At 42.1% G+C, this 26013-nt stretch overlaps 1 protein-coding gene across 1 annotated transcript; it reads right to left on the bottom strand.

The window, feature by feature from the left end:
- Nucleotides 1-409: 409 nt before the first annotated feature.
- LOC103821601 (potassium channel subfamily K member 17-like) lies at nucleotides 410-25625 on the bottom strand. The gene is made up of 5 exons (XM_030236004.2): nucleotides 25404-25625; nucleotides 13846-13960; nucleotides 4831-4997; nucleotides 3519-3687; nucleotides 410-1791 (listed from the first exon to the last, which is right to left on the bottom strand). The coding sequence occupies exons 1-5, from the start codon at nucleotides 25623-25625 to the stop codon at nucleotides 1499-1501; spliced, it is 966 nt and encodes a 321-aa protein (XP_030091864.1). The 3' UTR covers nucleotides 410-1498.
- Nucleotides 25626-26013: the final 388 nt, after the last annotated feature.

Here is a 26013-nt window from a genome sequence, read left to right as displayed (position 1 = left end):
ATCAGAAAAAGGTAAACAGACTGAATTTCATTCAGCTGATCCCTTTTGCTGCAATTTTTCCTATAATCAGTTCCACCAGATATCAATACTCAGACTGGCCTCTTCTGGAAATGCTTTTTTCACAATGTGTTTCAGAACTGGTGTTCCTGAAGACTGTACACTTTTCACTCACTCCACTTCTGTGAATATAGCTATAAGATATTTCTAATTTCTCAGTCCCATACTCCAACAGACTATGTTTTCAGTCTTTTCTGTAACAACCCCATGGAACTTTGGTTCATTGCAAAAGCTGAAGGCTCAGCCAAATGCTTCATTCTGGTTTGCTGCCATGGTGAAGCTTTCACAGTTAATGCTTGGGATGCAAATAGCACAACAGGAATAACAAAATGAGAAGAACAGAGAACGGAATACAAACAGCACCAGGAGTTAGATTCTGTTGTGCCTTTATAAATGGCAAAGATTTTTGAGAATTTAATGGAACTAAAACGACCCAACCAAGTTCTGTTTCATGACTGACACAAAAGCCAAATAAGCATGCCATTCCACAGATCAAAGACAGTTGTGATTATATATAAGATGTTAGATAGAACAGGTACACTAATTATTCATTACATGAAAAGTTCATCACAGTTGCATCTCTTGGTCATAGTTGAAGAAAATTCAGTCTGTTTCTAGACTGAAGTAGACCTTGTTAATCTTGGTGATAGGAAAATGTTGGAACCACTGACTTTTAAAATTGCCTCTAGTCGTCCTTTTCTGACTTTCAAGATGTGACAAAATACAAAGCTATCTAAATGAACTGTCACAGTGAGCTGATGACATCTGGTCTGCAAAATACTTCAAAGAATGAACCCACATAAGTTCTGAAGTAAGGAATAGCAAACCCAGTCTCTTTCTGTTAGCAGACTTCTGATGCAGAAATTACATTTTAAAAAATTGAATGATCTGTCAGGCACCTCTATGAGCTCTTCCTCATTGCCATCCCCGTATGAACGACCAGAGAGCAAAACCATGTCATCACCTTTCTCAAGCACAAGTATATAGGTGATGGTGCACATCTGCCATGACTGCCAGATAGCTTTAATCAGTGCTTTTCATTTCTTTTGGCAATATGCCATTTGTTTCCTGCATTCAATGGCACTTTTATGGCTGTGGCATTTGCAAAGTGCCATTTGTATGACTAGAGGCTGCAAGAATCATGCAAAGAAATGCACAACAGCTAGTGTTGCTCAGGGATGTCAGATTACCTCATAGATTGAGGTGGGAGGGCAGGTAATATTTCCATAAATCTACTTTTGGCTAAGAGTCCTGTCAGTAGTACTTGGTGGTGCTGGAAATGAAACATTCTGTCATTGCTCAATTCAAAATAAAACCATTTCAAGCTCAATAAGCAAACTTTCACCTCATTCACAGGTCAGAGCAGCTCCACGTACACATTTCTACATAGTTCATCTCTGGTGCACTAAAACCTACAGGACACTGAAAACATTTTTCTTCCCTAGAGGGCTTCTGTAGGAGCTGTGTAAGAGTGAGAATCAACTGGTCCTTTCGCTTTTGTGTCTTTGTCACAGCAGATGTCTGCATTTTGAAGTCCAGTCATGCTATTTTTGTTACCATCCATTAAATCTTCAGCCATCTCTGTGTTCTTGTTGCATTGACAGAAGTCACTGGAGCTCTCTAGAAGGTTGATGCAAAATTTGATAACCAGTGCTAGCCAGGCCATCCCAAAGAGGATCCACAGAGAGATGACATTCTTGTACCAGCTTGGATAGGTGCGATCTGGGTTCATCCCTACAACAGAATCACCCAAAACATTTCTACATTGGATCAAGAGTGCCTCAAAGGAGACATTACATGTAAAGCAAAGACAGTTGAAATATCACTGAATATTAGTGATTTCTACATAAAACACAAGTATGCCATCCACTTAGCATGTGAACTGATGTTGTAAGTATGTTTCATGATTTGTCAGCAACAGCCTAGTACTCCTTTAGAATTGCAAATATCACTCTCAAGAAAGAAAACTAAATCCCAAATTACATCCATGTCAACGTGAAATTATTCACATTCAAGCACACAGTTTTTCTCTGCTTATCACTCAGCACCAAAATATTCTATTAGCATGTAACAGAGGTCCCTGCAGGCAGAGAGGCAAGCAGGTTTTATGTACCACGAAATGTATCTTGTTAAACCAGATATAAGCAAGAGAGTCTCTGAGAGCAGGAGAAAAGAGGCCTGAGCAGTCCTGAAACCTCCAAGAATGACCAGACCTTGGAAGACAATTTGAAATTATCACCGGCCTTCACAGCCACAGAGGCACCCTCTGCAGGATCATGGACAGCTTGGTGCCCACCAGGACTGCCAGGTCCTTTTCTGCAGAGATGCTTCCCCACAGGTCATTTATTCCTTCCAGCTCTGTATCACACTAGTGGGGAAACAGTGTGAATGTCACCTGAACCTTATTTTCAAGGCATAAACCACACATACAGGATTGTAAGGCAAAATTGTTTAGCCTCTACACACCACAACTGACATATTCAATTACTCCCATATCAAACCTAGTGTCTCTATGGCAGTATTCCAGTTACAAAGGTACTACACAGGTGAAGGCACACCTGGAAGAGGAAGGAATACCAAATGCATTACCAGAAACTGAGAAAAGTAAAGTTGTTGTAGCACAGAGATCAGCATTATCTGTAAAATCAGTATAGGAAAATGATGAGCTGACCCAGCTTTTGTCAAGCTCCATCTGGCTACCCTTGCCCAAGCTAACTTTATTCCTAACTTATTTACATGTGCCTACACAAGCTCTAATCATAACTTTGATGCATTACAGACAAGTCCTAAAGTAACTGCCACAAAAGTTGTCTAAGCATCAAGCAAGTGCTATGAAGAAATGAAAATAGCAAATCCGTAATAGGATGTTTTAGTCTTTCTGTCTCTCAGGAATTCAAGAGTGCATGTGTTTCTATAATCAATTTGTTTTTAATGAGAAAGTCTTTATCAAAGAGGCGTGTCCTGCATTTCAGTAATGCAGTGGGTGTGGATCCAATCCCATTTCCTCCAGCAAAGGGTTTTGGCATCCAAAACTAAGTAGTGCCTGGTGCCTGCCAGTCTATAGCTAAGTGACTTAAGTTAACTTTTAGAAAGTAGTTATCTAGGGTTTTGACAGAAGAAACAGTCCCTGTCTGTTAAAGAAGATGCAGAGTGGCACTGGAGTGTGAAAAAGTGTGTCCTCAGCATCCACTGTGATTAAACCATGGCACTCCTGCCTGGTGGCGTAGTCATTCAAGGGACAGGCCACTTCAATGCCACCTACTGACTGGGAAACAATGCCTTTGCTCTTCCTCAGGTGGCATTGAGGAAATCATGTCTTTTCCCACCTGCCAAATGCACACCACACTTACTGATCATCAGGTCTGGGGATTGCTTCTGGTGCCAAACTGCCCTGTGGGGAGCTTTGTATGTCATGGATTTGCTGCTCAGTAGGTGAAAGCAATGAAATGTGAACTACTCACCAATCACATAGTCTCCAAACCCTATAGTGCTGAGGGTAATGAAGGAATAGTAGAAGCCTTCTTCATAAGACCAGCCTTCTTTGTCAGAGAATAACAAGGGAGGTAGCAGGAGGAACAATAACAAGCCAGTTACCAGTGCACAGGTCTTCATCAGGAAGGAAGTTTTATTCTAGTAAAACAGGAAGGAAAAAAAAAAAGAAAAAGTTTGTCACAAGAAGTGCAGCAAGGAAAGTCCAGCTTGTTTTCCAGTTGGAGATGATGATGATATGACGATGGACTCCACAAAAATATACAAACATTAATTGAATTCCACTATAACAAATGGCGTGTCTGTCCTACACGTGTGCTGGCTTCAGCTGGGATGGTTATTTTCTTCACAGTAGGTAGTAGGAGTTTGTGCTTTAAATTTGTGTTGAAAACAGTGTTGGTAATACAGAATGTTCATATTGTTGCTCAGCAGTGCCTGCACGGTGTGAAGGCTTTCTCTGCTTCTCATTCCACCCCTCCAGTGAGTAGGCTGGGGGTACACAGGGATTTGGGAGGGGACATAGCCAGGACAGCTGAGCCCAAGTGACCAAAGGGGTATTCCATACCATATGCCATCATGCTCGCAATACAGACCTGGGGGAAGAAGGAAGCAGGGAATGTTCAGAGTGATGGAGTTTGTCTTCCCAAGTAGCTGTTATGCATCATCATGCTTTCCTGGGAATGGCTGAACACCTGCTTGCTGATGGAAAGTGGTGAACAAATGCCTTTTTTTGTTTTGCTTGTGTGCACAACTTTTACTTTAGTTATTAAACTGTCTTTAAACAACCTCAACCCATGAATTTTTTACTCCCCCCCATCCCACTGGGAAGGGGTGAGTAACTGTGTGGTACTTAGATGCCAGCTGAGGCTAGACATTGACACTAAGCCAACATAAATTGGGCATCACCTTCATAAGTCCTAAATTCATGCCAGTTTAAAGCCTGTTCCACAAATGCTCCCATGTAACTTACACATGCAATTCTAGATAAAACTGATGATAAACAGACTAGATAGTCTAGGACTGTGCATTGCTCACATCCTTTATCACTTCTGTTGCTGTAGGGGAAGTCATTCATCACAGAATTTCCCTCAATTAATAAACAACCTTATCTGACCCCTCAGAGGGCTGTCATCGACTAAATTTATTTGCTTCCAGTTATTCCTGAGTATTATTGCCTTTTTGGTCAAATAGCCAGCCAGGCTCTCCTTGTTAGTCATAGGATCTCAAACACCAGACAATGCCCCTGTCTCTTTTTCTTTGAGATATGCCTGTCATACTGCTTACCTGCCAGTGAAACACCTCCTCTAGGTGACGGGCACAATGCTGAACCCCAAGCAGCATCAGGTGCCCAATTTCGTTCAGGAGTACAAGGTTCAAGGGGATCCCAAAAAGTGCAAACACAATGCAGAAGATTCGACCAACTGCAGTGCTGGGGCTCAGGTTCCCATAGCCTAGACAAGGGAGGAATGAAGCATTAAATCTAAAATAGTCTCTGCTTGCACCCCTTCCCCCTGGAGGGGTGAACCTCCATCATCCACAGAAGTTAGGTGAGAAGGTCACTGCTCCAAAAGGACCTTTTTTATAAATAACTGTAAGTTACATCCATTGTTTGTCATATCCTATTGTGGGCTGGAAAATAACATTTCTTTTGCTGCCAATTTTGCTTAGTTCCTTTTCCATTTACCAGTCAATTTCCTCTCCCCTACCCAGTGCCCTGGCTGGGATCTGACGTAAATGCAAACCTTCCGTTTAGTTCAATTTTTGTAAGCATTGTTGGCATGGGCTTTACTGGTACATGATCCTGCATCGCTGTCAGATGGTCTCTGAATCACAACAATAGTGGTTTAATTATAACAACCACCCTTTTCTACTTTTGTCCCACAGGACTAGTGAACTTGACACTGCCTCTTTGCTTATATCCTTTTGCACCAAAAGTACCAAACACATCTTAAATTGTCAAAATTATTGTCTAGAGTCAATATATCCAGAGAAATTACATTTAACCTGTGTAAAATACTTCAATTTACGACCTAAAGATAAAGGAAAGGAGTTTTAAATTTTTCCTCTTTCTTCTAGTCACAGGAAGTGATCTAATAAAAGGTCCTGCCTTGCAATCACAGCCTTGCTTGTATCCCCAGATTGTTCTGGCTTCGAAATCACTTGTCTCCATTCCACATACGTTCTTTTTAAAATCTCCCATAAATTTGCAGACTTGCACTTGTAATTTCCAGTGTTTTCTGCCACAAGAAACTCAGATTTAACAAGGGTATACTTGACGGGATGCTTTCAAAGACAGAAGAACTAGCACACCACCAGCATTTCAACAGTGCCTTAGCCAGTCAGAGACCTATGGCCTTAACTACATTCCAAACTCACCTCTGCTCATTAGAGATTGTTGTATGTCCACAGAGAAGATTATCTTTTCACCACAAATAATGCTCTCCCCTCCCAGCACCGCCCAGCCATGGGCACAGCAAGCACAGAGGCGCTCCCTCCACGCCTGCCTTGCTACCCTGCTTTTGGGTGCTGTAGCCTCAGGGCAAGTGAGCAGTGCCCAGCAGGGAGAGGCCCCAGGGCTGGGCTCTGGATCCCAGATAAGTGAGAGTGCAAACATCTCTGTGGTTAACTTGAGAGTGCCATTTCTTCACTAACCTCTGTCACATGCCAGATGCAATAAGCCACTGACCAGCAATGTAGAAATGTGTGCAGCTATGAGCTGGGGATATCTACACATGCCAAGTTTTTGCTGGCAAAAATCTCTCACCATGGACAACTCTGCAGTTAGTTGTGCATGCCTGCCAGCAAACTACACCCAGAAAACAGTCTGGGGGCCAACTATTCCTAAGTATTGAACCCCACAAATCCCAAATTTGATTACATGAAGGACATCCCCTTCAATAATTTTAGGCACACAATAAACCTCCAATGGAGCCCCAGGAGCCTGTCCCTGGGAAGGGGGAGAGCATCCCCCAGAAAAAATGGGGTGCTGTTATGTAACTAGTTGTTTTGAAATACAGTCAAAAAAAGGGGCTAAATTAAGACTTCATGCCAGTGCTACTCCTTCTTTGCAATGTTAATGCACTTTTCCCCAATGATTGCTAATTTCTGCCATCTTTCACCATTTCTAGACTAACAAGTGTGGTAAATGAGACATGTAGGCAATTACATCTGGTAGATGACCCCTTCTAAGTGAATTATAGAAAGATGTGTCTGGTGTGATGCAATTCATACTGGCTGTGACATTTCAGTGGATTAGTTCCAATTTTTCTCTTATGGGATTAGGGTGTCTTGTGGCCTGACCTGGCCCTGGAGAAAGTGCTGAGGGCATTTACTGTAGCGCTGGAGGCTGAAGATGAGTCACGTACATTTACGGCCAGTTATTCCCAAGGTGGTTTCCCCCCAACCCTTCCCCTTTCTTTTCCTATTATATCAAGTTTTATAAGACTCTGTAACGTCTTGGACAGTTCTTTTAACCACAGGTTTCTAAGTTTCTCTGCAGAAAAGAAAAAAGGCCCGTGTTCTCTGGTCACTGTGTGAAGCACATCAGCCTTCAGAATTGTGGGGATGCCACATAGTGCTGGATGTCAGAGCACCTAAACTTAACCTGTATGTTACAATTGATTTAGAATGGCAAATTGAATGATGTAGGAAGGTGTAATGTGTGCAGTAAACCCAGCCCTCCAAACACCAGACATGCTTTGCATTTGATTTCTCTGGCTCCCTTTTCCCTTGGATTTAGCAGCTTAAGTCAATTTTCTGAAGACTTGGTACACAGTTGCTGTACACATGCCAAAAAACCATGTCCCACCAGCTTTTATATAGGATAGAAAATATAATCAAATAGCATAGAAGACTTTAGATCATGCAAAATGGCCAGAAATTTACTCCTGTCTGGTTACATCCACTTGTTCTTGCACTAGACAAAGAAATGCCAACCTAATTGTATATAAATCTCAAATGTTATAAAACTCAAGCAGGAATGGGAAAATAGGACTTACCCTCTTCAGTATTAGTTGGTGTCTTAAATCACTGTGAGCTAGATATTAGGAGATTTGAACCAGATTTAGAAATTAAAACAGCACTGCCAGTTGTGTCACATCCCCCATAAGCATGCAGCTGGGATGTCACCTGGCACTGAGAAATGATCACTAAAATCTGCAGAGACATCAAAGTGTGTTTCCACTGAAGCAGCTGGATTAAGTGCACGTACAGCTCCTCTTGTTTTGAAATAAGGTGCAATGTAAGTTAAGCTTCTTTGGAGGAAACAAGAGTGGTTTTATTTCTAAATGCTCATTACCATGTGCTTTAACTCATGTGCTTCTGTTACACATATTAAGTAATTCAGGATTTTTTCCCTGCTTTCCCATTACATTCCTGCCCATGAGGGATTCAGAATCTCTGTAGACTTCTTAAGAAGATAAGACTTATTAGTAAAAGATCTTTTCATTCACAAGACAGTACTTGCAGTGCCCTCAGTTAACTGAGGCAGCTGCAACTTCCTGCTATCCACAATGAAAGATTTGTTCTCACTGTTCAGATATAAGAGTATTTTCATCAAAAAGTCTTAGAACAAAAAGTGTCTATCATAGGCTGAAAAACATCTGAAAATTTACCAAAAAATTTAATCTGCCAAGAAATCCAGAGTTAGCATAAAACCAAATCCCCTCAAAAATGTGCTAGAAATTTTTGAGTGTTATAATCACTGATAAAGCTATGGTTAGAGAAGCAACACTTCTTGTTTTATTAAATCTTTTCTCTTACCTGAAAGTATACAAGCCATCACTTCCTACAGACATGGGTCTAACCCCAAATTTACAGATTGCTCTTTTTGACAATATTTTGCTTTGAATAACCAGGAATTCATCTAAGCCTGGGGACCAGGTATCCACTGTGCAGTTCACTGAGGGGTGTCAATGCCAGAATTATTTTATTTTGCATTACACATTTAAATACTCAGTAAAACTTCTCTGCTTGGCAGATGGGGTGATGTTCAGTGAGCCACATTCCTATTTTCCCAGGCATGGGAGGAAATTAAATCCTTAAGCTTCCAGCTCCTCCCACCACTAGCTCCTCCTCTAACACTTTTCAGGAAATCTAAAATTTCTTTCCCTTGTGTCTTTACAAGTGATCAGGATGTTTTAATCCAGCACAAATGAAAGTGGTTTTTTCCATGAAAAATTCAAGTGCTTCATTAACCAAAAATAAAAGGAAAAAGAAAATTCAAAGTGGGAAAACCACAAACACACCTACTGATCACAGCCTTATGGTAATGTTGGTCTGGTTCCTTAAAATGTGAGCATGGCCCCAGCTTAGCTGGAAGGTGACCCTGACAAAGCACTCATTAGCCTGCTCTGACCTCACAGCTGACTGCTTTAAGTAGACAGTTGCACTGGAGAGCTCTTCAGATACCAGGAAACCTGAATTATCTTATGATCTTACAAGCATTAGGATTTTCAGAGGTCATTTGGTACCATCTACATTCACCTGAAGATCAGTGAGTCAGGGGTTCCTATCCTGCCTCCTGTTTTGAATGTCTCCATAACTATAAAAAACATATTAACATGCTTGGCTTCTCAACTTTCTTGTGAGATTTCATATTGTATTCCCCAAGTCTGCACTGAGTTCAAGAACACTCATCAGCTGGACACAGCTGAGGACACCTGGCATGGGAAGTCAGTTATTCCCAATGCATCCATCCAGGGAGGATGCATGGAGCCTGTACATGTAGGACAGAAACAGGACACAATCCCCAAGCAGCCACACTGCTTGCATTGGCTTCTCAGTTTTATGGTTAGAACAAAGCAAAAATTTGAAGAATTTGATTTTAAAACTGGTGGTGGCAGAATCTCAGGAACTGTGTCTTATGTGGGTAAGCTCATTGGGACCCTGGCAAGCTGAACCAGGGAAGTTATTAACAGTTTTAGCCCTATGAAGTTCCAGATGAGAGTAAAATTTGGTTGCACACTCCTTCTGTGAGTGAAAAAAATGTTTCAGACGAGTCTTTGCAGTCTTTGACTCGTGCTGTGCATACACTGAAAGCTGTATAGTGGGCTTAGGCTCAGCTGGGTGAGATAGCATGCAGTCAGGAAAGCAGAACACATTTCCAGTGCTCAGGAGATAGCTCAGAGGATGCTGCTGTGAGTGGCTGTCCCCAAACCCACCAGCGACCTCCCATGGACCACTGTGCCACATCCTACTTGGCCAAGCCTATAGAGAAGCTCTGCCAGCTGTCACAGGGCAGGGAAAAGATCAACACATCAACAGGGGCAGCTTTTCAGCTGAGAACTCCCCTACACAAGAGGATCCTGAGGTTCACAGAGGATTCAAATATGAAAGTGGTCCCAAGCTGTTATTCTGTATTTTAACCACTTTGAGACATGAAGTTAGTTTAAATGATGCCCCAACAGATTATCAGCCAGCAATGGGCAGGAACCTGACCATTTTTCAGGAGCTGCACCAGACACTGGGCAGCACTGCAGAAGATCAGAGTCCTTACAAAACTCTTGCTGTCCAAAGCTTTATCCTACCAGAATTTCACAGCCCTGAACTTGGTATTGTTTTATTCCCTGCACTGGAATCCTCTGGGGCAACTAGTAAATGTCTGTAACAGTGTGGTTCATACTATCACTCACTGAATAGCCTGATCTATTGATAGATAGATATTGATAGCCTCTGTTGATATCTCCCAGTCCTTTGGGGACCTGCTTTTGGGAGCTATGTGCTGTGCTAAGCAGAGAAGGAAAGAACAGGGAGAAGGTATTTCCCTTCTTTGCTTCACAGTGAGATGGTTTACTTGGCCCATTTTATATTTTAAAAAGGGCCCTTGAAATTCACACAACTGAATTCTGGTGGTTGTGCCACCAGAAAATGGCAATACAGCACTAGGCAATGGCATCATCCACCCAATATTAAATGGGACATTCAGGCTAGAGAGGACAAAACTCCTCCTACTACTAGGCTTGCCCAGACGAGTCAGCCTCAACACCGACTACAGAAGGAACTTTTCCCTAGCACCTTCTCTGAAATTACACCACCCTGTGGTCGTTTGACTTTAGGAACTTTGATCTTGTGTCCCACTCTGAACTTGCTTTGACCTCTGCCCTGTTAGTCCAAACTAAGTAGGAGGAGAGTAAACACAGAAAGGAGAGACTTTGTGTCGGCAAGGGATAAAGAAGTCTGAGAGATAAAAACAGGAGCAAGTTAGCTTTTCTTTCTTTAATCACTGTTTACTACTACAGCTCTACAGGAACTCTGAGGATGACCCTTCAAGGCATTGGAGAAAGGGTTCTTATGGAAAAATCTGCAGAAAATGAGATAACATAAAATCCGGTATGATATGATATGTCTAGGACAGCAATGAGGAAAGCACAGAAGCGTAACAGTGGGGAGAAAGAATCAGCAGGTGGCCAGGGCTGCCCATCCCAAAGTTATAAATGCAGTTCCATTCAAATAATGATATTGGCCAAAAACTACATAGGCTTTGGGGCACTTTAAACAAGATATTTTAGTTCATACATATCTGTTCTTTAAACATCTGCAATTGAGGCACCAACTGTGTACAGCCTGCAGGTTAGAACTCACTGTTTTTAAGCAAAGTTCTCACGCTGTTTCTAATCACTAGTAGTGAAAACAGATGAGGCTCTCATTTAAATGGAAGAAGGATACAGGGCAGAGGATGGTGCAACAGGAGACACAGGGATTTAAACCTTGTTAGTGGGGAAAGAAGCTAACTCGGCTTTCCCTCAGTTGGTGTTAATGGGGAAAGAAGTTAACATCCCCTCCTGTATCCCAGTGATAAAGTGTTCTGGTAAGGACTTGAGAAATGGACCTAGCCTTCTAAGGGGGGGGGGGGGTTAAAGCACCCAAAGTAGAATACAGAAGCTGGCAGAACGGAAAGAGCATCGCAAAGGAAACTGATGAAGGTAAAAGTGATAGCGATTTTGGCAGTGCTGTTGGAGAAGACTAAGGACAAGAGTCTCAAAGTTGTTATTTTGCATAAGAGGCCAGCAAGGCATAGATAGCATTAATTGCAAATTAAAAATGTGGAAGAGACAAGCCAAAGGACTTGCAGCAGCTGGAACACATGGAATAGAGGCCATCCATATTCTTCAAAATCTTCATATAGTACCCCTAAATTCCCGAGCACTTTCTTCTGCTTTATCATCTTAAGTCTACCCTTTCTGAACTCATTTGCCAGAATGCCTTGGGTTTTAAGTCCTATAGGCTAATCTTGTGCAATGGACCTGCTTTCATTGGCTCCATAATCACAGTCTGAGATAAACCCTTCCTTGCCATGTAAGAACACTAAAACCTCTACAAATTCTCCACGGGTCTTCTCAATTGTCATTTATCTCATTGCCACACCTTACACATGAAGTTTCCTATTGTGACTCATCCCTTTGAACTTCACTGAGGTCTTTGGAAAGGAGCTTGTCTCTTTACTTGACATAATCAATTATCCTTCCCAGTCACACCGTGCTATCCTCACTGAGGCTGAACCCCTCAACTACCTCAAAAATGCATAAAGAGAGATTATGATAACACATTTAGGGTAAGGCTCTGTGAAACCCTTTGTAGTTTTATCTTCTACAACATATTGTTATCAACAGTGTTATGACACTAATCTGTATGCAACAACTTCACTTGAAAAAGCAGAATGAAGGGTCCAGTGGTCTGAAGTTTTCTGCATAGAAGTGGCTTGTATGACATTCTCAAATCCACAACAGAAAATCATTAACAAGCCTCTAGAGTCATTGCACCAGCTTTAAAATCATGAGATAAAGAGCTGTAAGATTTGGTTCTTTTCAATTGCCTCTGCTATCAACTCAGTTGTGTCATGCCCTGTCCTGTCCTCCTCCCCTCTAACCATCAGGGCAAGGACTTCACTTCAAAAAAGAGGGGAGTGGGGGCAGGGGGTTGGGGTGAGAAGAGTAGCTTAACAGCTACTCTTTGTATAGAAGAGCAGAAATACTTAGTCTAGGTCTCTGCCGACATCACAACATCCCCTTATAGTTTAACATGATAAATTAGATTCTTCCTGAATATCATTAACTTAAATTGGCCGTGGTGAAACAGCCACTCTGACGGCTTAGAAACTCATCGGGATTCACTACTGAGGCACGCAAAGCAGCTCCGAGCAGATGCTGCTTTGTACCAAAAGCTGGAAGGAACTGACCAGGCTCTGCTGGAAACCCACAGCCTGAGTAACCCTGTCTGATGAGCCTCCACTGCCATCATCTGGTGCAACCCTTGCCTGGCAGTGCAGCACACTGAAAGTGTGTACCCAAGCAGAACAATGCATGTGCAGAAGAGCAGGGCAGAAAGATGTACTGAGTCACAGGAAGATGACACACCAGCACCCACTTGCCTCCACCCCCACAGAAAACCCACAAACCCTCCCTTCTTTGAGCTCATGCGTGGGGGCTTAGTGTTCTGGAGCCAACGTATCTTCAAAAACAATCAGAAATCAAAAGAAGGTTCCATTTGGGTACAAAAATAAAAATGTTGATTTTAAAATATACTTAAAATTGAAGAGAGCTGACAAATCAAGAAACCCATGAGGGATTTTGGATACTCAACAACCATCTCTCCACACTCTCCCCGACATGTTTTTTAAATACTGGGTCACACCATAAGAAAAAGATATCAGGGCAAGTTATTAATGGTTTTGGGGACATGAACAAGCAATAATTAACAGCCCCTGCCTTAACTAGCTCTGTACCCAGTACATTTTATTTTTTCCACTTTTCCTCCCTCTACTTATTTCCATCATTTTTTGTGGCTTTGCATTACCCATTTGCTGAAACCAGAGTCAACTGAATTGTGATGTTTATCCAGTTATTTAACTTCCACTTGAACAAGTAGGTCCTCATCTAATACAGGCAGTAATAAGGAGGAATAATTTGGAAATGCAGCCTCCAAAGACACAACAGTCAGTATTACAAATTTTCCAAAATCATTCCTGTCCTTGTGATAGGAAAAGCCCATTCCAATGCACAATTCACATCAGACCTCAGAGTGCACAAGACTTGGGAAAGTCCAGACAGTACAGCACCATGAAGTTCAGGCCCCAGAGGCCATGTAACTTAGCAGGAATATGTCCTGAGCTAATTATCCCTGTGTCTGATCAGTTGGAGATCATTACTGGCACTGACAAAGCACTCCTAGGGCTGGGTTCAATTGTGCTTCCCTACTGCAAGCTCCAGGGAACCACACAGTGCTGGAGCAGCATCTGAGTACAGGCCATCAGTCCCACTCTTTTCCACCTGTGAGGTGGCCCTGTAAGCAGGGAACTCTTACCAATGGTTGTTATTGCAGATATGGAGAAGAAGAAAGACCCACTGTAGTCCCACCGGCCCAGGCTAGTGGTGTTTCCCTGGAGGGTTATGCCACTCTTGTAGGCTTGGACGATACCCTGCAAAGAGACAATAACATGAGATCCCACAAACCCCTTTAAGGCAAGTTCATGTGACTGGCATTTTCACTTCTGGCTGGTAAAATCCCAAACTACAACCACTTCCTATTCCATTGCTTCCCTGTTAGTAGAGGATCTCTTGTGCCTTAGAGACCAAAGGGCTGCAAGGTCAGAAAAGCCAAAAGCCAGCATATTGCTTCTAAGAAAAGGACATCTACAGCAATACAATAATGTTGCACATGCACATGGTAGATTATATAGATAAATGTGGAAGAGATTGGAAGATAAGATCTAACTAGAGAAGGCCTAGACAGACAATAATTAAGACTGCCTTATGATATATTCATTAGGGAAATTAAATGTTTCCAGATGGGATACTCCAATGGCAGAAGTCCCAGAGCAGCAAATATATATGCATATGTAAATGACACAGATCCTTTGCAGGAAAGCCCCCTGGCCTGGGGAGGAATGTATCTGGTATGTTATAGGAGACTGAGACTACTCAGGTTGGCCAATTTGTCCCCACATTGTGACTACAAATGGGAATGAACACATTAGATTAGCATTATGACTGATTCTGTTCAATCCTCCTGGGAAAGACTTAGAAGTCACTAGCCAAAGTGTGCAGAGTTATGCCAAAATAAGATATCAGACACCTTAACAGTGCCCACACCTGAATATACCTTCCTGTGCCAACAAAGTTAATGACAGTTGTGACCAAAACAACATAATTCACAGCATGGACACTAAACATTCCACACTTCACTTGACAGATGATTATCTCTAAATGCAAAGTGTAACCAAGAATACATAAAATTAATAATCTCTGAAAAAGACATGCAGATTCTAAATAATTCTGTCCCCATCCTAACAAAAAAGACTACTGATAAAACTTTCACCACTGATAATAAAAGGAATCACACTCAGACATTGATCAGTTTTTGGTTTTGCAAAGGAATTGTAGCTTATACATCCATCAGACAAACTGGCACATCAAGCCTGCAAAGTGAGGAAGGTCTGTCCCATTGTACTGATGTAATGTGCTCTACACAATTTATATAATTGATATTATATTCTACAGGGCTGTGAATTAAAAACTGTTTCCAGGGTCCCAAGCAGCACCTTAACTAAAAGGATCATTATGTCTTTTCTCTAGAGCTACTAATTGTCACATTAAGACCAAGGAGCAGCTCAGATCAACACATTTTTCTAAGCAATAAACACTGTAAAAGCATTCTCAGAAATATATTGATTTACTCATAAGTGAAGGCAACTTAAACCCCTCAGAGTCACACTATAATCTATAAAATTCTAAATTATGAGACAGAGCAGAGAGCCTGTGCTCTGAGAAGGGCTAGGGACCACAAATGTGGTATTGCATTTTGCTTCCTTCTGCGATTTGTCACTGTAACATTGAGTGGAGCAACTCAAAAAAAGATTCTGTATATAGCATTAGTGACATAAAAGAACGAAACCCTGCTTCCCTTCTCCATGCAACTACCCCTGAAAAAAGAAAAACAAAAAATACCCCAAAAAACCAAAAACCAAATACCAAAAGAGAGAGAAAAGGTTGCCTCAAAAAGCCTCCAGAAGGATTTGTTTTGAACAGTTGTGTATAATTTCCCCCCCTCATCATTCTTCTTCCAGGTCTGGTGTTTGCACTGAGGTTTGTCAGGTTACATGGGGTGCAGGCTGACAACATTTGACCTTTGGTTTAAGAAGTGTAAGAAACTCTACAGACAATGGGCTAGATAGGAATCAGTGTGCATGAACGTAAACTAACTCCCAAAGTAAGTTAAATGGCAAGAGAGACACTGGAAAATTATACAAATGACCTATTTCCCCCCACCTCCAGAAACCAGTAGTTAAATTTGAAATTAAAAGCCTGATATTTTCCTCAAAATTTCCTTCTGTAAACTGTGATCTCTGTAGTTCTTCATTAGTCTTGAACACATATATACCTGCTGGAACAGCAACAGTCCTTGGATAAATTTATTATCAGCTGGATCAGGGATACTTGAAGAACTCAAACATGCAGCATTTTTGTTGTCCATTCTCCTGCCTGATGTCTTACTGATATAACTTCTGTAGTAGACAGTATCACACTCAACATCAAGCAAAAACACTTAACCAGAGAGGATTGCAAGAACTGGCCCCAAAAAATGGAAAAAGCTTTATGCAGAAGAAGAAAACAAGGAGCCTGGAAAAGATATCATGTGAGAAGCAAGCAGAAGTAACCAATTAAATGTTTAAATTCACATTTTTGCAGCAGTTCTGTTTTGCTTGGTTTAGAAGCAAGAGGCTGAGCAGTTGTGAGCCCCTATGCCAGCTTTGCAGCGACTTGTAACAACTCAGAATCCCAGGGTCACTGTAAACCTTCCCCAGGCAGTGATGCTACTGCCAGGAAGCACAGGATGTGTCTTGAGGCTCTGAAGACAGGGCACAGCATTTGCCCTAAATGGACAGTGACCTGCACTGCTGTCAGTGGGAAGGAGGTACCACAGAACCATTACTCATTAGCAAAGAGCAAGCCCTGAGCTTGTGGCTTGCCAGTTGTTTTCTGTTTCTGGCACTGAGGCACTTGGTGTGCTTGCTGAGGTCTCCAAGCCCTTTCAGCAAGAAGTCTCTAAGCATTTATTTGTTAAATCTTGTTATCAAATAACCAGAGAACATCATTAACCATTAGGGCCACCCACCTGTTGAAGGCAGCCCAATGGGGACCACTGAATATCATGCAAATCAAAGCCACTTGAATAAAACAACACTCCCAGAAAAAATGTCAAGTTCATTACTGTTAGGAAGAAAGAGCTACTGATGCCACTCTTAAAAGGGAAGATTCACAATGGTTGGAGATAAGGATACAGTCTTTGTTTTCCTAAAGTAAAAAATGTTTTATTATACTATCTAGAATCAACCTTTGACATAGCAACAATGATGACAGAAAACTAAAGATTGACTCTTCTGAGAATTGTAGAACTAATGGAGCTTGCCTTCCTGCAGATGTGCCCATGGGGGTGGATTCATGAAAGAGAAATCCATAGATGGCTATTAATGCACAGAAATTACTTCTGGCACAGGAAGTAATTGGATTGCAAACTCCTGAAGGCTGACCGAGCATTCAGGAAGATATCAGTAAATATTCTCCTTAATTTACTATATTCCTTTAGACTTTTGCTCTTGCTGTTCAGACTTTAGGTTATTGCTCTTTTTCATAGAAAAATTAAAAACGGTTTATAATTTTAAAGAGAACACAGGAAAAAACCCAGCTGATAAACACTCTAGCAGAACAGCTGAATTCTCCCTGCTTTTTCCATTGAAGAGGTGTTGATATGTTTCTGCTATGGATTTTCAAATAAATTTGAAATATATTTTAGCCTGTGGGTTCAGAAGGAACTAAAACCAAACATGTTGCATCATAAGTGCTTAGTTTCCTTAGCCATCCTTTTTGAGAACCAGAAACTTTGTTTACTTTATGATTACTTTGAGGTGAAATCCCAGGGGTTTTCCTTTTTCTCTTAATTAGGCTGATTTTTACACTGATTAGGAGATAGGATAGAGGACTAGGAGATTTGTACAGTGTCTGCCTCAAAACCTAATGCATTAAAAGGCACTGGTAGAAGCAGCATTTAAATGCAGTGTTCCAAAGCAGTTATCTGCCTAATCTAAAACCTCAGTCAATATCACAACTGCTCAAACCCAAAAATTACTGAACTTGCAGAACTTGGTCTTGATATTTTGGGAACTTTAAAGGTCATGTGTAATTCAAAAAGCAGAAAGGAAACAGGTAGGTAGTTAAAATACTAGGAAAAAGACAGAATGCAGTGGTTCTTTGGTTTCTACTGACAGACAAGCTGTACAACATAAAACCATGGTTTCACTTCTCTGCACTTATTTCCCCCTCTCTAAAGTGGTAATAATTTACAGTTTGCAGTGACTACTGCATCTTTAGCTGACAATACTTACATAATTTTAAGCTACAGATAAAAGTTTTGTGGGAACTATTGTAAATCTTACAGGATTTATAAACTGAGATTTTAAATTCTTAGACCTTCATGGATCAATAAAACTTCATTTGCAGGCTGCTGCATTTTCTCATCAAGTAGGCTGTTCTGGTTTTTGACCACTCAAGCAGGCTTTGCTTGGTGCTACTTAATATTGCCATGGCTGGTGATTAGAACACCAGCACGATGTCCACTCAAAGAGGTTTATTTAAAATGTAGATGCATATCCTGTTACCTTTGTTAGAAAAAAATGCCTCAGAATAGTCAACTTGAGCTTCCAGCTCCACCTTTCTCAAGTATAAGCTCTGAAGTTTCAGTTAGGAATGGCATAAGCTAATGCTTGCAAATACAAGCTCTATTTTAGATTACATCCCAGTACAAAAGCCTGCTTTGTGCATATTTCTGCAAAGAACTCCCTCCTTGAATTCAAGCTAAGGGGTAACCCTGTGAAGAAGCTGTGGATTTCTTTTGACTCCCTTATCATACTTATTTTAGGATGGCAATACTCCTTTCTTCCCTTTGTCCTTTACTATCAGTGGCTGGTTCTTTCTGCAGCAACATCCAAACACAACATTACCACGGTTTCCTTATCAGAGTCAAAAAAAAGAAACAAAAAAAAATTAAATCACTCCTACAGCCTGAATTTTAACCCTTCACAGCTCTGGGGCTGCACTTCCACAGATGACTGATAATGCATCACTCACCTATACTGGAGTTTTACCAGTTCTACTCAGCTTTGCAGCAATAAACCCAAAGTAGTTATTACAGTCATACCAGCAAAAATTCAACCATACATTTTGAATAACACTCAAAAGATCTGTTCATACTGTCTAGCTAAAAGAAACTAACTCCAAAACAAAAAAACAAAGCCCCAACAACTACAATTTGATTTCCACTTGACATTTGAGTATTGCATCTCCCCAGAAAATGGAAGTTTATTCTTTTGTATTTGCTGCAGAGCCACTCTATCCCCGAGCCATACCCATAAGTCTCATTTACCATGTTTGCTGTGTTATCAGCTCTGGGCAACTCCCAGCTTTCTCAGCTTACACACTTCCTCTCTTCCACGATTATCAACACATGTGGGCCCCCCCATCACCCACCTGTGGTTGCAGCACAGCTTCTGATCACCAAGTACTGCAAAAAGAAGGACCATTATTTAATCTGACCTCACTGACACCAGCTAAAAATTCCATCTTTCACCTGTGCACTGAGTCACAACAGCATGTGACTAGGATACAGCTTTCAAGAAAAGGTATTTAAGACCAGCAGTAAAGAATGAATGAATGTGTATATGTAAACTGAGGCACTATGTTCTTCACAACCTCTTTCTTCAGAACACTGTGCTTCTCTTTCCTCCCATAATCTTTACAGCAAAAAATAAGCTTTATATAAATGATTAAAGGCTGATTCTAATCTGCCTGCCCTCCACAAGATGAGCAAGTTAAGTGAAAATGACAAAAGCAAAGCCCCAGAAGCTTATGACCCTACCAAAGATATCCATAAAAATTCATGATTTTTTTTTTTCCTGGAGGAAACCAACAGAGAAAGAGTCATAAAAATGACCTTTTTATAAACTGTGTGTTCTGTCATTGCTGTTGGCCCCTGCTTCTGAACTGTGGCATTCTGGCCAGAGGTGACAGTTATCCTGAGATACCTTTAAAGGCAAAAGCAGTATTTACTAAGTGTATTTGAAAGCAGCTCTCAAAGGCAAAAATGGACTGGTGTAAGAAACTTTATTCTTAAGTTTAGTTGAAGTTTATACATTCATGTACAAAACCCAACTTGTCCAGGGCATACATGAACTCCTGAAAACAGCTTGCCTGATTACAGACACTTTTCCTCACATTTGCAACATATAAAGGAGGAAAATAAGGTGTTCAAAAGGCACCAAGCTACATTTAGAATAATGAGAAAACAACTCACAAACTTTGTGCACTGGAAATTCTGTGCAATGTTGGCATATAAACATTCATTTATGCCTCACAGGATACCAGATGTAAATCAGAAGAAAATGGTTAACATTAACCTTGGTGTCAGATTGCAAGGAAAAAGGTCAATTAATTTCAAAAAAATTGAGAAATAGATTATTAATCAACCTTTCCTCCCAGCCATGAGCTCTGATCCCTTGTCTTTGGAGAGGAAATTCTGCCTGAAAGAAAAACCTGTAAAAAAACCAAAAACAACCCAATAAGACCAAACCAAACAAAAAATCAAAAAAACCCAGTTGGGTTTTCTTTTGAATTCATATGCTGGGGTTTATTTCCCTTAATTTTATGTCACTTGAATAACCTGAGAGCAGATCAAGTAACTGCTCCCCCATCTCCCCAGCAATGTTTGCTAATGTAATTGGCACTAGTTCCTCAATACCAAAGGAACCCTGAGAGCAAAAGCACTTTTACTTCACAGCTGGATGTGCACTATGGTTTCTAGAATTCATCTAGACATACTTGCCAACAGGAGAGGAGCAAAAGATGTAGCCTAGTGCAGTAATTCTGCAACAAATGCTAATGTAAGCCAGTAGTACTTTTTCTGAAAATTAAGTTTTTATATCAAGGAAGAATCTGTGGCACGTTTTATGAGACAGAGTGTTGCTGAATTCCAGTCACTTCCCAAACCTCAATGAGAACCTCAATGAGAGACAGATGGGCTGCAACAGAAATAGGCAGGGCCTGTTGAAAGAAGGTCAAAGAAGCTGCCTGTATAATTTACAGAACACAGAAAGGTTGCATTGTATTATCCTTGTAAAACTGAGATTTCTTTCCCTAGTTGTTTTTCTTTTAATTGCCTTAAAAAAGATATAGTATGAAGAACCAGTATGTATAAGAATAACCCACATCTTCAAACAACTGACAAGAATTACCATCTCTTTAGAAGGCACCTCCAGTCTTTAGCTATTGTGGGTGTCAAATCTTCTGGCAGGACAGATTATTGAGACACTCACCACTCAATGCCAGCTGGCTACATGCCCTTGTTAATTCCCACCAAGCCTGACCAGCTGTAACTGGGAATTTGATAATATCAAAAGAACATCTCTCTCTAGGCAGAGGTATGATATAATAAAATAGGCAAGGAGAAAAGCACGGCAGCCTTTCTCCTTTTGAACACAGGTACTAGACACTACCAGAAGACCTAGGGCAGAGTCAACTAACCAGAAAGAGGTCATCAGTATGTCTTCTCATCACCTTCCAAGAAGTCTGATGACATAGTGCCTTATAGAATAATGACTTTACCTTCAACAACTTCTGTCAATGGGATGCTAGAAGCTGGCATTATTAGCACAGAATGCACATTCTTGGTAAGGCACCCACAGCTCTTCTAACCAACAGGTCTGAAGAATGATGAATTGGCTGTAGCTTAAGCAAAGTAGTAGTACATTTTGATAAGCACAAAGTTGCAAAAAATGATTACAGGGGATTAGCTCTGTGACAAATTAATTTGACCAAATTGTGTTCTACATAGATATTACAGCTCCACAATACCAGGAGCCATTGCTGTTCCTTAAAGACCCTCACCACTGTCAGGTGATCTCTGATGCTCACCCCTTCCTGTTGCATCATCTGAGTGCAAGATTATTTTAGCAAACTGTGTTTGCAGGGTTTTATTTCCTGGCAGCTGTCACAATTCTCTGCTGGTTCAATGTCAGTATAAGCCAAGGTATTGATGAGGATCTTTCAGTCACGTGGGATCCCACTGCTCTTGTAAACATCTACTCAAACTCTCTGTGTACCTCTAGCTGTTGACTCTGAAGATAAGAGTATCTAGATCCACCTGCAGCCACTTACTTTATAACCTGCCCTTTAGCATTAGGCCTTTTTCACTAAACCTTACATCTTTCTAGATATTAAAAAAAAATAAATCTCAGCTTTCATTTTCTTATTTTATGAAAGCAACTGTGTTTAAAGTAGCATTATATATCTACAATAGAAAACCAATAGAACAATATAAAAAGTATAGGAAACATCTGTACTAGGGAAATATGTATACAACACAAAAGGTTTTGATAAAAAAAAAAAAAAAGGATAGCATGAAAGGGATGTCATGGTAATAGGGTACCACACAAAAAGTGCTGTTCCAAGCATGGGCCTACAGCCAATCATCTGATTAAAGAGACACTGGCAAGTACAGCAGCTGAGTGCCTGTAACCATTGAAAATAATGCAGGAAAAGGAGTGAGTTTGGAGGATAGCTCAGCTGGACTAGAGCTACATATACACTGACACTATGCAGTAAAGCACTTTTGCACTAGAAGCAATTCACACCAAAGCATGTCTAGGTGTCCCCAACCCCAAAAGAACAGAAAAGGTCTCAGCTCAAAGAAATACCCATATGAAGTGTCCTCTTTGTGTGCAGCCTCACTTTCTGGACACTTCCAGAATCTAGAACCAACACAATATTGCCTGGACATAGATATTTTTCTCCCCAGCTGAGTGTCCAGCTACTCTTCATTGTATTGAAAGTGTATATCACCTGCAATCTGTCCTATCATGGCATCTGCTGCCATCTTCTGCAAGTCTTGTTATTGAGGGTTTCCTTTGATGTGACCTCACACCCAGTAATTCTGGCACGTAAAGATCACCACCATAATGAGAAAAGAAGGCCATATATTGCCCTTTTTGCATGTTGCCTAGTGGCTCATGGGGATGGCCTGCTCTCAGTCTTGTTCCTGGTGAGCAAGTGTGCAGTCAGACCGTATACAATGGCAGAACAATTGGGGTTAGATGGGTCAAAGTCAAACTTATGTGTTCCTTGAGTAGATGTCCCTGGATGCACTGTAGAGAGAGACTTGTGCCTACAGTGCCTCCATTGTGCCCTCTGTGTGTGCATAAACACATGACTGTACATTGCTTATCTGCTTACATGTAAAGCATTTGCACATGCTACTTTCAACTACTCAGGAAAAGTGGAACTGCTCCTGCGTGGGAAGAGCTGGCTAATTCCTCCAGGCAAGACAGCCCCAATGAAATCCAGCTACAGGAAGCAGGGGCCCACCACCACAGATGTCACACACTTTCTAACACATTCTCCTCCACTGCTGGTCTGCTATTTTCACCCTCTTTGCTAAGTAGAAGGCTGCTTCTTCCTTGGAAAGGACCCAAGTAATAGAAATCACTGAATGATAATCCACTCATCTAGCTACTACAGCATGGTTTGTTTGCTTTGCTTCCCTCCTAACCATCCTCACTCCATGCTCTCCTGCTAGCTCCTTAAAGCTGGAGCTCTCTGTTGCTCCCCCATCTGCACAAGGGTTGGAACAGTGGATTTCCCCTCCCGGTTGGTAACTAGGAACTAAGTGATAAAGAGGTTGTAAAATTACATTTGCACATTGCTCAGCAAACTAGGATTTTATTTCATATTGGTCCATATACACTTAAAACAAACACAGTTTAGCATTATCTGGAATCCAAGAGCTATAAGAAAACAATGAGGAGTTTCCAGTAATGTCAAGGCAATTAAAATTCACACACTGCTTTACGTTTTCACAAACACTCTTTATGTCTTTCTTAATTAGCAAATAATCAGCTGTGTATCTAGAATACAAGTTTCTTATCTGAAAAGAGCCAGTGATGACACTGCCTGATAAACTATGTGTAATGTACTGCAATAACAATTTACTGCACAGAAAAACATCTAGTTTTGAGCATACCTAGAGCATGCCAGTGATTGCTGCCTAGGAAATTAGAAAAGAGTAAAGAAAAGCATCAGTTCTGTAGATTTTTAAGGGTTAATTTCTCAGCATTAAAGCTATTCAAAATAACACACAAAGCCATTCGAACTCAGAGTATGGCTTCTCAGAGCATGAAGGCACCCACAGACTCTGCACAAAATGAAACAAAGCTTATTTGCAACTTTGCCATCAAGGGCTTGCTCAGTCACAATTAAGTACTCACACAGCATACTGTAACAACCTCTGGTCTAAAGGGATTTGAGTGACTTTCCTATTCCTGGGGTATCAAGAACATGTAGAGGTCATGCTGCAGTAAAACAGACAGAATGACATTTCTACCTACTTAGTTGTGATTATCTTCTCTCCACTACTGAATGTGGTGCTGAATGAAGCTTAAGATCCAGCTTTATGAAATGCCAGACTGGTCTTCTCTGCTCTATTTCTCACTTCTTTTTAAATTCCACAGGTAGCATAGCACACACCATAAGTAATAAAAGTGGCTACTACGGTAGCTCACAAAGGCCCAAATTTATAGCATATGATCCCTGTACTACTGACTGCTAACAGAGAATATAGCACTCAGAAAGCCAAGGGTTGAGAGTATGACATAAGGAATCAGCATAATTTTGTCTGCCAGAGCCTTGCTGAAACGCCCATGATTATCCTATTTGATGGCTTTTGTATTTTCCTCTGTGCTGAAGAGGAAAAATGAAAAATATATATATATACAAGTTCCAAGTTTCTTAGATTCTTTGAATTGCACTGACCAGCTATGGTTTGAGTCACCATCATACACTGCTTTTACAAACGAACAAATAAAAACCCACCAAAACAAAATAAACTAACCCTGGGTTTTCTTTGTGTTTTGCAACAACTATTTGAGGCAGACACACCAAAGCAAGGAGTACATACTCAACTACCACCACCGACTGAAATCAAAGGGTTTGGGTAAGTACTCAAGACACTTCAATATTGCAGGTTTTTCTTTTTCAGGCAAAAGCTGAGCAAAGAGAGAACCCATTTATGTCACTTTACTTGTATCTGTATCATAAAAATTCAAGCACCTGTACTTCAGTAAGACTGCATTCGTTGTTGCTTGACGTTTTGCAACCATCCCACAAATATCTTCAGAAGCATTTTCAAGGATAACTTAAGAGATCTAAGGACTTTCTATTTCCTTTTAAACAAGGAGAAGATGGAAAAAGTTTGACACAAGTATAAACATCAACTAAATTTACCACGACAACGCCTTCCCATTAGAATTATACTCTGTGACATCTTGCAAGCGGTAAACTCACGCTTCCTAAAGTGCAAGAGCAAACCTAAAACGCCTGTAATTAAGCGCAGGTAACTGTCACATAACGGGACACTCCGCCACCGCCTGCCTTCAGTCAGGACGGTGGCGCTTCAAACCTCGCGAACGCCGCGGCTCGTGGGACGGCAGCAGAGAGCGAAAGCATCCCTCCATCAGCGGGGAGCACGGCGTGCGCCCCTCGGGGAGCCCGACGTGCCCCGGGCACAGAGCGACGCGACCGAGGCGGCTGCCCGCGGAAAGCTCCCACGCCGTGCGCGGCTCCTTCGGGATGTGCGCGCATACACTTACATAAGGAAAAAGTTTGCTGTTTTTTGTTGGTTCTTTCTTAAAGTTACTCTCGGGCTGGAGGCGCGGTTGGTGCCGCTCCCCGCCTGCTCTCGCCCCCCCGCGCCGGAGGCAGTGCCTGCCCCGCAGCCCCAGCGGGTGCTGAGCTCCGCTCCGCCGCCGCGCCCGGGCTCACCTCGACGAGCCGCTGCAGGGCGGGCCCCTGCAGGCAGGTGTGGTTGGCCAGCAGCTCCAAGCGCTCCCGGAGGAGCTGCTGGGCCGCCTGCACCTCGGCCGGCCGCTCCAGCGCCTGCAGCACGACGGCGCCCAGACCCAGATAACCCACGTATGCCGCCAACAGCACCAGCACGCCCCAGTGCCGCCGCCGCCGCCGTTGCTGCTGCCGCGCCGCCACCATCGGCCCTGCTACCGCCGCCGCTGAAGAAGCGGCTCGGCCTGGGGCGGGAGCGCGGCCGCCCGCGGGAGGAGAGAGCAGCGCCGGCCCGGCAGCGCCCGGCCCCCGGCACCTCCCCCTGCCTGCCCCTTTCCACCTCAGCGGCCAGGAGGGGAGCCCAGAGCCGTGCTGGGGAGTGAAGGTGTTCGTGCCGCTCGTCTTGCGGCGGTCCACCCCACCGCCCTCGTCCTTGTCTGGCGCGGCTCCAGGTCGCGCCTGCTTGTCCAAAACCGCGGGGCTGCCCAGGGCTCTTTGCTCCGCGCCGCTTGTGCCTGAGCTGGAGCCGGCTCCGAGTCACGCTCGCTTCCCCCGACGGATGCTACCCAGTGCCGCTCCCGACAAACGCAAGTGC

This window comes from Serinus canaria, chromosome 3 (assembly GCF_022539315.1).
Source record: "Serinus canaria isolate serCan28SL12 chromosome 3, serCan2020, whole genome shotgun sequence".
NCBI lineage: Eukaryota > Metazoa > Chordata > Aves > Passeriformes > Fringillidae > Serinus > Serinus canaria.
Note: the sequence above shows the minus strand (reverse complement) of the source record. Positions and strands in the feature narration are given on the sequence as shown.